Here is an 18,155-nt window from a genome sequence, read left to right on the forward strand (position 1 = left end):
CCATCCAGACAGGGCTGGAACTCCTCCTCAGTCCTGCTTCTCATTCACATGATGCCTGTGGATCTTTGCTGTGCACCAAGAAGGGATCACACTGTGCTGGGGACTAAACAGCACAACAGTGCTCTGGGTGTTTGTGCTGGGCTCGGGCATGGCCTGTCACACCATGAACAGCCTGGGCTCCAGCACTCCTCTTTGGAAAAGCCTGTAGAGCTTTTACCACTTGGAACACACACCATTGCCACACGGAATTCTCACATTCCTTATCCCCAGCTGAAGGAATCACATCATAGAATCCTGGAATGGTTTGGGTTGGAAAGGACCTTAAAGTCTTCCAGTTCCAACCCCTGCCACAGGCAGGGACCCCTTCCACTAGAGCAGCTTGCTCCAAGCCCCTGTGTCCAACCTGGCCTTGAGGGAACTGCTGTCCTCAAGCCCCAGCTGCCTGTGCCCTGGATGGGACATCACCTGAGGCTGATAGCCCAAACCAAGGAACCACCCTTCAAGTCACAGCCCAAGCAGAGGGGGGCAGAGCAAATAACACAGGCAAGGGCAGTTTATCTAGATACAGGTACTTTATTTACAAATATTTAGATTAATAGCATCGTTACATCAAATGAGGAGTACAGCAGTCCACCAGCTCCTTTCTGTGACAGAAACAATGAGACCTACTGTAACTGGGAGGACAGGTATTGCACCTCAGCAAGCTGGAGTCATTACAACATTTACTTCACAGCAGCAGCAGGTCGTGGTCCCTGGGCAAACCCTTTGTGGTGCAGCCTCAGCTGAAGCAGGATGTGAGCTGCAGATCCTGAACACACCCATCTACTTAAGAATATTAGTTAAAAAAAAGACTAACCAGACAAAACAAAGGGACAGTGCACAAGTTACCCAAATCCTATTGTCTGCACATTCCAGTTTTGGCTTTGATTTAACATTGACTGTACAATACTCTGGTACCACAGTTTACTTACAAGTCTGAACATCGTAGTTTTAGTGTCTAGGGAGGGATTTTAAGACTACTTTGTATTTTAAACCCTTCAGCAAGACTAAAATTGGACATGTGACCATGGTTAAGCATAGGCCCCTGCCATTTTCAAACCACGTGGTAGTTCCCAAGTGCAGTTTGATGCAGGCTGCATGTACAGCCACAGTGAACCCACGTGTAGCTCAGCAACAGCCTCAGGTGCATGGTCACCACCTGACATCTCCCTTTGATACAGCATTACAGGTTGTGTCACCCCGTGAAGGATGGACTCAGAGGCTCGAGAAGCCCAAGTCTTAAAGAAACCCTCACATGGGCCTGGTAAAAATACAACAATAGCTCCAAATCCCCAGAGAGCACCGGCGCTGTTGAGGGCCCAGTCCAGGCTCTGACCACTGGAGGAGTTACAGGTAGAGAAGCGCAGGATGTGCGAGAGAAGCCGCCTCAGCACAGGGCACGAGGCAGGCGGCAGCCCAGCAATGCAAAACACTTTCCCAAGAGCGAAGCGGGTTTTAGCACGCTGCTGATTGCACACGATGGGGTTTAACCAACACCACAGTGCAAAGATGAGACACGGATCCCACTAGTGTTAATGGCTGCGTGGGGACTCGAGCTGCCCCGGCCGCGGGTGACACCAGGGATGAGGCCTGTGTTAGTGAGCGGCACTCAGCGCTAACGTGGTCACACACAGCTCGTACTGTACAAACAAGGGGTTTCTTACATACTGTTCTAATGCCAGTAATCATTTTTTCTTCATTAAAATCATATACACAGGATGTATTTAACTGTTAGCTCAGTTCCTTCAAATTTTATACATATTTACGTTCTGTTAACAAATGGAAAGGAGAAAAGTGGCAAAAAGCCGACGTCAAGCTCCGAGCACATGTCCCTGTGCACACTGCGGCACCAGCCCGCCCCGACCCCACACACACCACAGGGACATCCTCCACCAGAAGCACATTGTTACCCAGCCCCTCGCTACCATCGGAAGTCATTTCACAGCAAAAAAACTCATCCTTTACTACAGACAGCTCTAAACGGTTAGAGGTGGGGGAGAAAGGCCAAAGAACCATCAAATTAAACCGTACAAGACAAAGCCCTGCGAGAGTGTGAAATCATGAGTCCAGCATCAGTGCTCGGTTTAAATTAGGTATCGGTGACACTATCACAAGGACAATCAAGGAAAAAAAAAACTTCTAGATTTACCATGCAGGAGAGGTTTTATTACTCTACTTGCCTTTGATAACCTGATTACATCTAACGTTGTTTAGCAGTTTAGTACTGTGTTAAACTTGTCTCAAGAGTTTTAATTAAACCCAGTAAGATGTACAGAAGACAGGGCAGCAGTCAAAAGCACCGCTCCCGACAGACAGAGGTGAAGGGTCAGAAATGGAGCCAGGAAACGGAGGTCACTAGCAGCCGCAGCCTTCTCTCTGGGGCTGGGGTTCACTGGTTAGCCGCCCGCCCTGTGGAGCCGATGGCTTGTGCTGTACACCCGATTCTGCAGCGTTCAGATCCAGGCTTCCGTCTTGGATGTTCTGGTAGATTTTCTTGGCAGCCTCCAGGAAGGCATCCTCGACGTTCTCTCCGCTATGAAGAGAGCAGCAGGAGTTACTCAGGCAGGGCAGGATGTGGAGGCAGTTGGCTACAAACACCCTGCTGGGACATGCCTGTCCCTGGCATGCAAGAACAGCTTTTGGTACCTAAAGCAGATGCACCACTGAGTCTGACAACCCAGCTTGGGACAGCCTTCAGTAGGCTGTCCAGGCTCCCTAGCCATTAAACCTACCGGAACCAGCCAGGAGGAAGAAACACATTCCCAAGCACCAAGAAGCAAAAATCAGCATGGAGCCACACATGCAGCTGTGCGGCTGCAAGCTCAGGAGCCACTGTAAATCACGTCCTTTTTAAGGGTTCCATTCCAGGAGTGCCAGCTGGAGCCACATTTACTGGTGTCACTGGAGACCGGATCCCTGTACTCCAGCAGCTCCCCAGCCAGCGCAGCCTGGCCCAAGTCCGGTGCAGTGACTCCTGTCAGCAACCAAAGGGGCTGGAGCCACTCTAAGAGAACTCAGAGCCAGTGGTCTGTTGGGTTTTGCACTTGTAAATCCCTGCTATACCTGAACCATAACTGTACTTAGCCATAACCAACAGAATCCTCTTAAACTGATCACAGCTGAATCACAGTTGTAGACAAAGGTAACTTACGTTTTTGCACTTGCTTCAAGGAACAATAAACCTGTTTGGAAACAGAGGTTCAACAGTCAATGCATAATACACTCCAAACAGCCCTAAATCAACCTCCAGGTAACATGCAAGACACTATTTTAGCACTAAACAGTCTTTCACGACTAAGTTAAGGCATCAACACACAAGCTGATTCCTAGAACTAAGCACAGTTACAGTTAAGCCACACTGAGGCACAGCAGAAGTTTGCACATACAATTACATTACTTTGGAAGCATAAGCTTGCAGCTACCAATGCTGAGGAGTCACTGTAACATCACTGTCCTGCAGGAAATGTAACAGCTCAAGAGAAAACACACACCATTTTCTTCAGCAAATTGTTTGGCTTCTTCATATGTGACATCCCTCTGTGCTTCCAGATCTGCTTTGTTTCCTATGAGGATTATCACCTGGTTCAGAAGAGAGAGAATTAGTCTGGGAAGAAACTGAAGTGCTTTTCGCTACCATGCTCGCGATTCAGGCAAAACCCCAGAAGGAAACACAGAAGTGTTTCACAGCAGAAGCCATGCACCTTCAGAACACTGCTCCAGCACTGCCCCCTCCGTAAAGCCTGGAACAGCAGCTCCCGCTGATGCTTTCAGCTGCTTTAAGCTGTTCTCATGAGATGAGGTCCTAAAAAGCAGCAGCCCTACAGTCCTGCTGTGCCCTGGTGAGAGCTGTGCTCTGAACCACTTCCTCTGTTTGTTTAAGCATCTCTTAATCCAGCCAGAACCTTTCCAAGTTCTCTTTCATCCCAGCAGAGTCCTCCCACGAGCTTGGTGCTGAAGTGTTTTAGGAGCATTTGGAAGAAGACTTCAGTGAACAGCAGTTACAACTGTCTGGGCAACAGCTCTGTGGTACGGTCAGAGACACAGAAACCTTTTCCCTCCCCAACTTCTCCAGAAGTCCTGGCCAGCTTCTGCCAAAGATCCCGTTTCTATTCCAATCTAAGGACACGGCATTCACCTCATTACTACCACAAAGCAAGAAGTGGTAACAAAAGGTAAGGTTTGTCCCCGTTCAATCACAGCTTTGCCTCCAACTGCTGAGAACAGGCCCCTGAAAGGTGAGAAGCATGAGACATCTAGAAGAAACCAGGGCTTTCCTGCACAGTGGCCTGGCCTTTTGCTCTGGGTGCAGAAAGGGAAGAGTCACTGGTACAGTGCAAAATGGGACACGAGAGTGACTGGAGCTAAAGTAGCTGAGCAACCACGGGCAGCTTATTTCAGAGAACCCTGCTACCACTGCAGATGCTTTGGCCCAAGCCCTCCACCTCTCGCTCTGAGAGAAGCAATACCGTTTTCAAGTCAAATATAGCCCAACTTACAGTATTTGGATTGGTGAGGTTCCTTGCATCTGTCAGCCAGCTGCTTAAGTGATTATACGTACTTCTTCTGCAAGGAGTCAAGGAGAACAGTTTTAGCCACAGTATCTTTTAACACACCTAAGTGCCAAGAGCTCAGGCAGCACCCACTGAACACACTGATGTCTGTCATCCCAATACTTGCCCCCAGCCTCACGACAAATAAAGCAGCAGCATCTTGTTTGCCCCTGGATCACGATTTGAACATGCCGACTGCAAAGCCCCTGAGCAACTCTGACAGCGCAGCTGAGACACCCACCCATGTTCTTGCCCTCACAAGGCCAGGGTTTATATTGTCTAGTACAGAACACACTAAAGGATTTCCTGTCAAATACTCTCACAGAACAGTGAGCAGCGCTTGGTAACAAACAGTGCATAAACTCATGTTTTACTCAAGATTTAAGCAAACAGGAAATACACCGACACAAAGAATACCAAGAGCAGCCCTAGGGGAAGATTGGAGAGAGATGTAAGTATTTCATGTGGCACATCTGACTAATTATTCTTTTAGCAGGATCTTTAATTTTCACCTATAAAAATAAGAGAGGATTGCTTCTGTACCAACTCATTTTGTTGGAGGAATACACTGTGAAGAGGCCAAGAAGCTGGGCTGTTGCAATGCTTTCATCTCTACACAACCCCTTAAGCACATTTACATAGCCCACTGCAACAGAGGTATATTCTGTCCTGGGCCTACTCTAACACTAATCCTGCCAGGCAAGCAGCAATACCCACTGCCTCCCAGGAAGAGAAAAATCCATGTCCTGAAGAGCAAGCTTTAAGGACAAAGCCAGTTCTTCAAACAACTTCAGCCCAAGCAGTCAGGGCCCCAGATCCTCAGGCCTGTCAGCAGTGAAGCTTTCCAAGAAAAGCAGCTCCCATAATTCCTTATGTTTCTTTTTCAGCTCTTAAATACTTCAAGTATTTAGAAGTGCCTCCTTCACACAACAGGACACAAACTCATCCAGACCGAGTCCTTTAAGTGAAGGGGACAGACACGGTGTCTAAAGAGCTCCCCAGGCACATACAGAGCTGCAGTACGAGACACGCCAGTCCAAGCACCTCACCTGGTGATGTCGTAGACCATGAGAGCCCCCGCGGCTCCTCTGTAGTAGCTCCGTGTGACAGCCCGGAACCTCTCTTGTCCTGCTGTATCCCAAATCTGTAGTTTAATTTTTTGGCCACTAACTTCAATTATCCTTGTGCCAAATTCAACACCGATTGTGTGGGGACAGTCTGCCATAACTGCCATGAAAAATAAAGAGCAAAGATCAGATCTTTCTAGCACAAGGTCTCCTTGTACCATCACCAGTTTTCAGTTACCTTGACGAGATTGTCAGTTTCTAGGAAAGCATTTTTACAGCTGCAGTACCCAAACTGTATCATTCCAGAAATAAAATGAAACATTTCCTGAACTTCTAAGTTTTAACAGTTACGGAATTCCTCGCCTTCTCTGCTGCTTGTATACTGGTGCTGTCTGGCCATATCTAGCATAAGGTATCAAGTCAGCTGATTCTCAGCCTACCCTTGCAGGAAAAGTTCATTATTTCAGTGCAGCAGGAAAAGATAACTCTTCGGGAATGACCAAGATACAGTTAAAAGTCTGCAGGACAGCTTCAAAACCAAATACCCAAGTTGTTCCAGACAGGGTAGTAGCATGACTGTCCACAGGTAAAAGACAGTCTCATACGTAGCTATCACCACAGCAAATCAAACCTTTAAAGGCATCTTTCTAAATAATAAACTCATCTTCATAAGCTCATCTTGAAGAAAGATGAAGAAATGCAGGATGAGTAACTATTCAAGCTATCTACAGTCAGTGACAGCACTGTAGCAGAGGTGTTTGACATGTCAGTTTGGTTGTACTGCTTCAGCTTAATGCTGAACAACTAAGGACAAGACAAATGGTCATCAAGAATTGGGCTATAAGCAAAACAGCATTTAAACACTTGACTGATTGGGAACTCAAATTCAAAGCAACTGTTAAAAAAAGTCTATTTCTACTGGAAACCAGAAACAGCGTAACCTGTAGCTCCTACCCACTTACTATGATGTCCAGTAGCACAGGGTAGAGACTGACTTTGTATTAATAAATACCTACAGGCTCAGTCCCTGAGTGTGAGCTACATGGGATGCCAGAGAGGTAACAGCCACTGCAAGCTCCAGTGCAAGAGACATGAGCAATTGAAGCTAATTCTTAATTAGTGATGATAGCATAGATGAAAAACACTGCAGTTGAGTCAGACTGGAGTAAGTCTTAAACACCAGCACACAGGTCATGAGCCACAGCAGCTACAGAGAATGACAGAGCTGCTTAAGTCTGCAACAAAGAGTGAGAGAAAAGGGGATCTTTTTCTTTTTGAAGCCATTAACAGCACTAAAAATCTCCACTGCTTGTGTGGAAGCTACACCAATACTGAAAACATGCACATTTCAGACAGGAAACTTCACTTGGGTCAGAATTCCCCAGAAAACCAGACACAGTCTTTCCCCTCATCACAAGCAGGACTGACTGAAGCAGCAGGTTTGCCTCCAATACATCAATTTTGTTTCTACATCTACAGGAGTCAAAACAAATCTAAGCAAGTACAGAGCAAAGCCACACAGATTAAGCCAGACATCACATCAAGCTCATGCACAATGGAAGCAAAGAGGCAGGAAAGAGGGATGAAGCATACCAGGGAGAATAAATACAGTGAATTGAAATACTCACACTTCTTTTCTGTAAATTGATGAAGCAAACAGGACTTTCCTACACCCATGTCCCCTGTTACAGAAAGAATAGTTAACGCTGACACCACATCATTGTTATGAAAAGCACATTTCCTTCATCCTACACAAGGAATGGTACAGAGACGGGCAGACCCTTCCTTGGGTCTAGCCCATGATGTCTGTACCTGGTCTCAGTCCTTAAATTCATCAACTTTTGCAGTGGTTTTGGTAACAGGGCTGCAAGCAAGGGTGGAGCGGACAACTCGAGGACAATTCAATCCGAATTACTGATTTTACAACTGTATTTCACAAGGTTATGAGAAGCAAACCTGTACAAAACTAAAATGTAAAATACACCTTTTGAGTGATTACCATGCTCCTATCTCACTTGCAATTGCTAGTCAAGACATCAGAAACACTGACAACCAACCAGAATACACTAAGAAACTGCTTCACTTCCACTTATCCACTTGCCCAACACCAACAGGGAGGAAGAGCAAGATCTGTTAAGAACCAAGACTTCCGCAGGCTGAGGCTGTCACAGCAGCCTGAGTTACAAACCATTACAAGACTGCAGATCACTTACACCTACACAAGGGCATTAAGAATTAAACAATGAACAGCAAGACCAGTTCTTCCAGGAGAATAATAAATGCAATCAAGTCCCTGGCTGTAAACAGCCACGGAAGGTGCAGCTAAAAGCTACATTCAAACACAAACACGTAACCTGACAGAGGCTTGAAGCCTGTCTGAAGCAAGGGATTCCAATTAGCACTTGTGATGGATTCCAATTAGCACTTGTGTCTTCAGCACAGATTCTAAAATCTTTGAGGCTAATGATGCAGAGGGAAGGTGCTATACAGCAAACCTGAATCAACAACACCCAGCTGTGTTAACTCCCATTCAAGTTTTTCTCCCTTTCAAATTGAGTTAGTAATTTTTTTCCAAATATAAACTGTATTTTGATAGGGGTCACATACACATGTTTTTAGGATGCTTTTTTTGTAGTGCTATGGAGAAGGCTAAGTGTTATGGCCCTAACAGTGAAGATGTTCAAGAATACTGAAGTACATTATGTCAAGAACAGTCACTGTGAACAGTAACTCAACACAGGCACTGGTACTTGCCCTCCTCCCAAGTCACCTCCACCAACCACACAGCTCCAGCTCTGTGGCATACAAAGGTATTTGCTGTTATACAGTCACCCGCTAAAGCTTTAGAGCAAGCAAGGTGATACCTGTGAGGGACTGAGGATGGACAATCAACTGAAAGAACCACTCCTATACAGCAAGAAGCAACAGAAGTCACCAAGAGCACAGCCCCAGGGTTGGGAGGAAGGCTGTCATGCATGTACACATTAACATAAACAGGTACGAGCCCAGCAGTACTTACCAATAATGATGTACTTAAAGATGTAGGAATAGTTGTAAGGTGCAGTTGCCATTGTGGCACTAAAACAGAAAATAGAACACATCAGAACTGCCACTTGTTCACCAAACTCAACCCAATTCATCCACTGTAGTTCACATAAGCAAACCAACCCTCCCTCCTTCCCCTTCCTCTCTCCACAACTACACTTTCACTCACAGTTCAGGTTTTGGTACTTCCCCACAGTCACTGAATTAGTGTCATTCAGCAGCACTCCCACATCACTCGCCCTGAACCCCTGCCAGTCAGGCCTCTACATAGAAACATGCTCACCAAACACCCAACATATTAACTGAAAATTAAATCTGACTCCAAAAGTAAGATCTGAAGAGGTTGAACAAAACCAGCAATTTGGAACTATTATTTCACTGATGAGGCTTGCAAAAGGAGCAAAGGAAAGAGTGCAGCTTGCATCAAAAAGCTAAGAACTACTGGAAAGAATGCTGCAGCAGCCTTAGCTGGGCTCTGACTGCTACATGCCCATGTCAGAGAAGCTCCACAAGCCACAAATCAGATGTTCAGGAAGTTAGTTAACATCTCTGTGGCTTTGTCAGCACCACAGCTTACAGTAAGGCTTAGCAGGTTCTCTTTTTTAAGAGAGTCAGAATTAGATTGGGGTGAACACTTCCAATATGCCAGAGTTTCCTATGCTTTCCTACATGTAGGAGGAATTAGGACTGTCTTCTGCTGTGTAAACCTGCGAGGAGCAATAACTGACTTACCAATTGATACGTCAGTTAACCAGGATTACAAGTCTGCACAGGCCAGATCTTGCCAGTTAACATAAAGGATGCAAAACGCCTCCTTTTGTCCCAGGTTTTAAGTTAAAGTAGGCACAGTGGGATCAGTTAAGCAAGTGGAAAATTTCTAGTAGGAATTCACCATTTCCTTCCCTGCTCCTGCGTGGCAGCTAGCCAGCCCTGAGAAAGCTATGGAAGTTCTTATGAAGAGCACTGCTTTAGCCTAGAAAGATTTTCAGTCAGTCATGTGGCATTCACATGACAAACACAACCAGTGCTGCAAGAGAATAAACAGCCAGGAAAGCTCGCAAGCTTCCAACTTTTGGAAAAGCAAATTATTGTTTCCACAACCACAATTAATCCATAATAGTGAACCACAGCCATCAGAAAGGTGACTGGCAACAAACCTCATGGCAGCACACAGCCACCACTGCACAGCAGAGGTTTAAAGCAAAGGCTCTTACCTAGCCCTTGAAAGGGAACCACACCAGCAGGGGGTTGGGACGGGTTTGCTGGGTGCCAGGCACTGACCTGCACCTCCGACACGGTTGGATCAGGATATGGAAACTCTCAACTCCTTCTATCCCAAGCAGCATGCAAAGCATCTATGCTCAGTCCTATATACACACACACAGTTCTGTAAAGCCAAGTTTAAGATGGTAAACAAAAGACAGTTTTGGACCATAATTCTCGTATAAGTTGGCAAGACACAATTCCACACCAAGTGCTGCACAAGTTGCAAGAACAGTCGTGTCAATCAAGCCAACTGTAGAGGAAACTTGTGCCATAGCAGAGGGAAATCTCCCATAGCCACTCCTCTCACCACCTTTGTCCTCCTCAGCCCCTGGCAAACCACCACAGAGTGAACAGATCATTTCTTGTCACTGTACTAGGTAAGGATTCACATCCACGGCTGGAAACACACTGCTCTTTACCAAGCAAGCCAGCAACCTGCCTGCCTTATTGCCTGGAAGATTCCAGAGTTACAGTATCAGCTTCAATATATGCACTGATTATTTTCAACACCAGCAAATAAAGACAAGTAACTGCTCCACAGAGAGCTCAAAATTAACGTGTCACTGTGGAAACACCCAATACTTCACATTTTCTGAATCTATCTTCACACATTATGCTCTTCCTTTTCTCAGCATGTCCCAATAGCAGCAACATTCAAACTGAGCATCTCATGATCCAGTGCATTTGTTCTTCACTTGCCATTTACTTCCTAAGTAAAGCTGGAGGACTGTGTTTACAGCTCCATTCAGTCTGGTAGCAAGGTAGAGAAGCACTCATGGGGCTATGAATGTGTCCTACAGAAGCCCAGGTGACCCTCCCTTGCTTCACAAAGTCCCTAAGGTGGCTAAGGAATGCTGAGGACTCAGAAATACTCAGTTTCCTGTTCCCGAGCACATGACTTTACAAGATTGCTGTATGTAACAAGTGAAGGGAACATTCCCCACCTCCAAGCTTGCAAGTACCATCACCGGAAGGTGAAGACTTCGCCTTTTAAGAATGGACAAACTGGGGACTCTGTTCAGGCTACATCACAAATGGAATGTGAAGTCTCTCAGCTAGAATCTTTACTGCTAAATATACATGTTTGACTGGTTTTGCTTGCTAAGGCATGTCAATTCTCACTCCAACTATGCTATTTCAATGTAAAAGAAACTGTCATTGCTTTGCAACATATGCATCAAAATCAGTTTCTGCTTCAGAGTGAGTTAGAAAACCAAATCCTGTGCTTGGCAACAGAAACGGGTGGGAAGGGAGGACTAACTTCAAGCCACATCTCATTGCTAAAACTTCACCCTCCTTCTTGCAGTGACATTAGGCCCCTAAAGGAGGTGAGAGAGATCAACACAGCTCACTGTGTGCAGCCAGACCTAACACACACTAGCCATAGCTTAGAGAAACCCCTTATTGATAGCAACGCTAACAGAGAAATTAACTTGCATGTGAGCCTAGACCTTCTCTGAAGTCACAGAGAGCTCCTGGGTTAGTCACTGGGTCTGACAAGCTTATGGCAGCAGAGATACTCAGTTTAAACACAATTTCTGGAGTTAAACTGTGAAATCAAGCAACACTTTGGGATTACATTTATTCCAAGGGTCACATTATAGGAAAGATTTTGAAATACTCCAGAAATTACTACTAAAGGTCAGGAATCTTCTGGAGAGCAGATGACTTTAAACCCCCCCAACCACAAAACAACAAGCTTTTAAACACTAAAATTCCAATAAGGATTAGCAGGAATTCCAACTGTACTCAGATTTTGGAATAAAACTGATATTCCGGAAGGATGCTATGTTGAAGGGGAAAATGCAAGCTAAACACAGAAGCCATGTGGCGAATTCAGTCTATGAAACCTGACAATCTCAGCATTTACTGCAGAAGGAAGTCAGACAAGAATAGTGCACAAGAGGATTCAGTAAACACAAAAATATTAGCTACATGTTAATGCAAAGAGCTAATATACATTGACAGCACCACCATCCATACAATCTGCAGTTCTACCTCCACTTCACAGCCCTCTGTTCCAGATGTGTGAATCTGAATAATCCCAATATGGGAGGCTGGGGTTTCCCTCTTGGGAGAGCCAAGAACTGCAGGACTGAGCTGCACGTAAATACACATAACTTACCTTTGGCCACTGCTGACATTAACTTCAACTTTGTTGTATTGTATAATCAACCATGAATTTACTGTTAACAGAAAGCAGGAGTCTGGAAGCCTGGTCTACCTGCCATCTTCCAGGAAAGTCTGCCAACTTGCAACAAGTTTTGGCTCCCTTCTCAGACAGAGGTAATGCTTCCCCAGAGCTTAGAGCAGTATTTCAGGGTGGCAACTGGCCAGAGGATCATCGTGCTTCACCATACACAGATTTCTGCCAGTTTCAAAGCATGTACAGTTAATTTCTGCATTACAGTTTGGACTGGAAATGTTACAGTGAACAGTGCCACCATAATCCATTTGCCACATATTGACTTCTTCCTTGGAGGCTTTTCTAATTTAGAAGAAGTTAAAGACCACCTCAATGAGATCTCAGTACACCTACTACTCCCCTAGTACACCTTAGCACTCCTCTAGTCAACAAGCACTACACAGGTATGTCGACATCTCGCTGCAGCCTTATTTCCAGTATCAGCATACATCCATACAAGCTGAGATAAGGTCGCTCTCAGCACACTGCCGTAATGTTCTTTATCAGAACCCCATAACTGTAAATATCACATCCACACCAGCTTTCGTGAGACAGTTTCATGGGCAGTTCTTTCCAGCTCCACTCAAGGACACAGTTGAGTTTAAGTCTTCACTGGTATCACTTGCATAGAGAAATGTCCTAGCTTTATGCTCAGCAAGAAGCAGGACTGTTATTAGAGGAGACTGCAACCTGTATGCACAGGTTTTGTTAGACACTGCGTAGTTAATAACCATCAACTGGCCAGGCCACAGAGATACCACCTCAGGAAACAGGTACTGGCTTCAGACTGCCTGGCAGTTACAGGTTCCCCTTAAAAACATCTCACCCAGCAGGCAGAGGACCAGCTTAGTCAGTCTGAGGCATCCTGCATTTCATCTGGCCAGGTGGGTGTTCCTTCAGTCATTCCTCAAGGACATGCAACAGGAAGGGATCCCACAGCTGAAGCCCAGGTCCTTTCTATTAAAGGTAATGCCATCACATCATTCCTTTCATAAATTGAAACAACTTTTAAAGAGCTGTTAGTTTTTGCATTTGGAAGGAACTATTAGTTGTGTGTAGGGGGAAGAGTATGCAACCAAGAACTATTATTTAGAACAGCTTCTAAATCTCAACACACAAATAATAAGTGGCTCTCCTCCTTCCCACGGCATGATCCTCCTCTTCCCCCCATGTTTATTTAGATGTTAATGAACAGCAAGCACTGAGAAGAGATCAATAAGGGGGGAAGAACTGGTCAGAGGCAGAATTAATTCATAATTGCACTATTCCCCTGATGAGACCTTTGTCAAACACACACAACAATGTGGTCTGACTGGTACCTTACTAGAGGAGGCGGCTAGAAATACAGTCTAATTGCTTCAGTTGTGGTCTTCCATAAAAATCACACCAACTGGAAGGTAATAAAGGTTTGCTATCAATGAATACACCAGACCAGTGGATTCCCTCAAGTCTGTTGTCCACAGCAAGCTATGAGGTTTCCGACAATTAAACTTCATTGTGACTCTATACACCATTTAGGTCTTCCAGAAGATACAAGCATCTCAAGCCTCTCTAAGAGGCCCCAGAGCCTCCTCATGTTTTTTATGTATTTTTGCAGGCTTGTCTTTATAAAGCCCTCTTCTGAGACCAATCCCTGAGGATTCACATCAGCAGCCTGCTAGCAGCCCAATACTCTCACATCTGCCAACATTACTTGTTGCTGGCCAGTGCCTTACTCATTCTTCTGTTCTAGAGTCATCATCTTTAGCTTTCCCCATTTGGATTTCATTAGAGCATACAATTAGCTCAAGACAGTAAATGTGGCTGAACTGATCTTTGATCAGGCAGCGACCCAGCAAGCTTCTTGTGATCTGCTGCTGAGCATCACTTTCCATTTCCTCATTATTCCCATGCCCACCTACTTTCTGTGAAGGCAGATGAGGTCTGCAGGCCGTCAGGCTCAGCCTAACCAGCTTCAGCTGCACAGAGCCCTGTTCAAGCTGTTGTTGAAGAAATGTATTTGCTATGTTCTTTAATCATGTAAAAGATCTTAACTCAGCCTGAGGCCTACTAAGTATTTCTAAAGACTTCACAGGCCTTCAATTCTTTTCCTTTATGAGAACTTTGACTCTGTGTATTTTTAGATCAAGGCTATGTATCATACTATCATCGCTTTTTGATCTCCCTCAACAGCTATCCAGCCATACACATGCTGTGTTGGTGAGCCTTTAATGGTTTCACATCCTGCTCCATTCAGTTCCTCCATTTTGTTTCCTAAACTTCCTGCATTTGGATGTGCATTTCTCACTCACCACACCCCAGCTCATTAAATGTTGCATACCTGTCCCCATCAGCAAGAACACTTTCTCCCATGTCTATTCTCTCAGGCATAGTCCTTTATTCTTTCGTATGTCTTCATTTATCCTATTTTTCCTCTTCCTATAACACAGTCTAACCTGTAGCACATCTGCACTAGTAGCAAGAGACCCAAGTTCCAGAGATACCAGGTAAATTTAGGGACAGTATATACAGAACCACGAGAGTTTTGTTGTCAGTCTAACAACTCAGAACAAGATGTAACTATCTGGAGTCCTCACACTGGAGAGCACAAGTCACAAACACATTGTAGAACAACATTAAATAAGGTTTATGTCCTTTGTCTCAGAAAGATACAGCAAGATGCGACCCAAGCATGAGCAGGTTCCATTGGATGCACAGGATTAAACAAGTCATTTTAAAACACCTATTTACATTTTACATCCTAGTACCTCCAGTAGAACAGGTCTGCTTTCAAACTGCTGTCCTTCACATTAGCTCTTTTTTTGTTATTCATAACATGGAAAAGAGGAGCTTCTTCCTTCCATTCAGATTTGTAACACTTTCAAATCCCTACAAGAAGCCAGCAAATTTCTCTTAAATCCATATTAAACTATATGACATTTAGGTATTAAGTCCTTCAGGGTTAGGGTTAAGCAAGGATAATTCAGCACCATTTCCACTCAAGACAAAGCTATCCATGAATGTTACAGAAACCTTCACAGCCTACTGTAAACAGGCAACGCACAAGTGGGTTAAATAACAGAACTTGTCTTCTGTTTAGCCTGAATTAGCACTGACCAAAGAAAACAGACCACACATCCAGAATGCTTCAGCTGCTTTCTCGAATAACAAGTGGCACTGCCCTCGGACCTCATGGAAGTTATTTTTCTGTCCAAGCTCACGACAGCGCTGGTCAGCATAAGAATCACAAGTACAGATGACACACAGTGTAATATGTACGGCCAGTAAACACCTTACAGGCAATTACAACAATTGTTAAGGAGCACGCATATATATAACATATATACACCCCGCATGAGTACTCGCTGGTGGTGTGTCACAGGGAGTGTGCAGTGCAGAGAAGGCGGTGGCGACAAGCAGTGCAGCAGCGGCCTAGCTCCTGCCCCGCCAGTTTCGTCCCCCTCAGCCCCCACGGCCCCTTCTCCTTCCTGCCCGCCACGGGGAGCGGAGCGAGGGCGGTCAGACCCGCCAAGGCCGGCGAACAGCCCGCACCGCCCTCCGCGCCGGGCAGCGGCACACCTACGGGGAGTGCGGTCCCGACTAGGCCCCGGCTCCGGGCAGCAGCAGGCAGAAGCGTCGCTCCCCGGGCCGGGAGGCGACCGGGAGCTTACCCCATCCCGCCGATACGGGCGGCGCGCCCGCCCGAGTGGAGCCCGCCAGTGACCGGACAGCGACGCGGGGCCTAGTGCTCCAGGCCCGGCCGGGCGGAGAGCTGCCCCTCCCCGGCTCCCCCGTACCTGTGCTCGGGCAGCGGGTGGCTCTGCAGCGTGGCTCTGTCGGCGGCAGCGCGGTTCGGCCCGCGGGCACTGCGGCACTCAGTGCTTCGTGCTGGGCAGCGGCCGGGCCAGGTCTCCGCCGCTCTCCGGGGCTCCCTCAGGCGCGACTCCGCTGGCTCCACTGCGCCCCCATCACCCCCCTTACCCAAGATGGCGGTGCCCCTCGCACGGGGTTTCCCCTCCCACTCTCGACGGGCGCCGAGGCTGCACAAAGGTGGGCGCGAGAGGCCTCAGCGGAGCCAATCACGGAGACACCCCGCCCTCGACGCCGACGTGGGGGCGCGGCCGGAGTGAGGGGCGTGGCCGGGCGTGAGGGGCGGGGCGGGGCGTGAGGGGCGGGGCGCGGCGTGAGGGGCGGGGCGCGCGCTCCCTCAGGCGGTGCCTCCCGTGCCCGCGGGTGCTCTGAAGGAGCCCGCGGCATTCCCGCCTCTTCCTGACGGGAAAGTGAGCCGGATCCGGCCGGCCCGGCAGAAAATCGCAATCGGACCTCGGTGTTCCCGCTTCGGAAACCACCGCTGCAGCTGCCTCCGAACTGTTAGAATTGTCCTCCAGCTTCAGGGTTTAGGTAATCTCTAGGTTATCCATGTTTCCTGTCCTGCCTCAGAATCCCTGCAAGGGCGGTATCTTCTGAACGACAAAATCTCACCGTGTTTGAGGAAGACACAAGCGGGAATATCCCGGCAAAGCTCAGGTACGCAGGACATCCATGCTCGAACATAGTCCAATATCCAAAGTCTCTAAGGAGCTGTAGAGAACTCTTCTCAGTTCCCAGTAAAATTAGTGTTATATCTGATGTCTTTTACAATGCCTTGTGAAATACCTTAACCAGTTTGTTAACTTTGGCTTTCATTTGTTTTTAAATAGGCTTGTTAAACCACTTGTGATTTTGAAATAGTATAAACACTAAAGACCTAAAAGTGGAGAATGCTGCACAAATCTCACAGCTCATGGGAGAAAAGAGTATAAATCGGTGGTTCAGGAGATGCAAAAAAAGTGTAAACAGTGTAAAATGTGTAAAAGTACCATTAGGAAGGAGTCTATGTATTTCCAGTTCTATAAACTTACCCAGCTTCTCAGCTCAACATCCAAACTTTGCTTACATAAACATACACATTATAGAAACAATGAGTCCAGATGTTCAAAATCCACATGCTTGGTATTCCAGATTCAGGTTCGTATTTTCAGTTTTACATTGTGTTTAATTGAAACTCCTTTGAGATTCTCTTTTTGGGAAGCTTTAGGGCCTACAAACCTGTTAAAAGGTAATTACATCTCTGTTTAAAGAGGAATTACCACAGGAGCTGCTAGAGGGCAGCCACACAGCGTGTTTCCAACGATGATTTATGCTTTTGGGGAGGAACAGGATGCTTTAGTCAGCTTTAGTGCCTCAGAAGCCAAGAGCTTCAATTAAAGCAAGTGGAAGGATTCTACTTGTTGGAGAATTGAGAGTTGATTAGGGCTTAAGTGTGACTGAAAAGAGCTAATGGCTTTTCCTGCCCAAATACATTGAGTCTAAATAATGTGACTTCCTCTCCTAACAGGCTAATGGAGGACAATAAGGATTTTATTTCAGCCTCATACACTGTGGAAAGCATCAAATTCGGTGTGTATCAATGTCCAAGATTGACAGCACCTTCCCATAAGGCAGCACACCAAAGATATTAACATCCCTATGGGAATATTTTTCCATCTCCAGTACTATGACATTACCAATTCCATTCTCTTAGTGTAACCCTGCACAGGGAATCCTCTGCTTTCTGCAGTGAGTGCCTTGTGAGTCGCCCACTCCCTAAATATTGCTCAGCCCCTACCAGGGAGGTGCTGGATGCTGTGCTCCACCTCATCTGGTCAGGGTCTTAACTTTAAAGTAGATGACAGAACCATTTTCAAGTTTTGCAAGACCTTATACGAGTGACTTTTACTAGAAAAGTAAGTCAAAACGAGGCACTGAGAATGATTGCCACAAGAGGGAGTCTTTAAATGGGAAAGATCTGTTTTGATGCAGTGTACAGTAGGGTTCATTGTCTTTAAATACAGTTCCTTTAAGCACTTGGTATTTCCATTTCCTTAAATACTATTCTTGTAACACAAATACTGTAACATTTAAATAAAATAAAAATAATTTTAAAACCCCCAAAATTGTTAAAATATCACACAAAAATCCATTGGCTACTTCTCTATCTGTGAC

General features: G+C 46.0%; 1 protein-coding gene across 2 annotated transcripts; it reads right to left on the reverse strand.

Annotated features, from left to right (window-relative positions):
• Nucleotides 1-564: 564 nt before the first annotated feature.
• RAB14 (RAB14, member RAS oncogene family) lies at nt 565-16,207 on the reverse strand. Of its 2 annotated transcripts, XM_080630390.1 has the most exons (8): nt 15,929-16,205; nt 8,676-8,734; nt 7,285-7,338; nt 5,639-5,816; nt 4,536-4,602; nt 3,531-3,618; nt 3,191-3,221; nt 565-2,572 (listed from the first exon to the last, which is right to left on the reverse strand). In XM_080630390.1, exons 2-8 carry the CDS (start codon nt 8,725-8,727, stop codon nt 2,395-2,397), a joined length of 648 nt encoding a protein of 215 aa, XP_080486516.1. In that variant the 5' UTR covers nt 8,728-8,734; nt 15,929-16,205; the 3' UTR covers nt 565-2,394. The 2 variants fall into 2 exon arrangements, with proteins under 2 accessions (XP_080486516.1, XP_080486517.1); XM_080630391.1 differs by lacking the exons at nt 7,285-7,338; nt 8,676-8,734 and having other exon boundaries at nt 15,929-16,207.
• Between the last annotated feature and the right edge of the window lie 1,948 nt (nt 16,208-18,155).

Source organism: Psittacula echo (assembly GCF_963264785.1).
Source record: "Psittacula echo genome assembly, chromosome: 16".
Taxonomy (NCBI): domain Eukaryota; kingdom Metazoa; phylum Chordata; class Aves; order Psittaciformes; family Psittacidae; genus Psittacula; species Psittacula echo.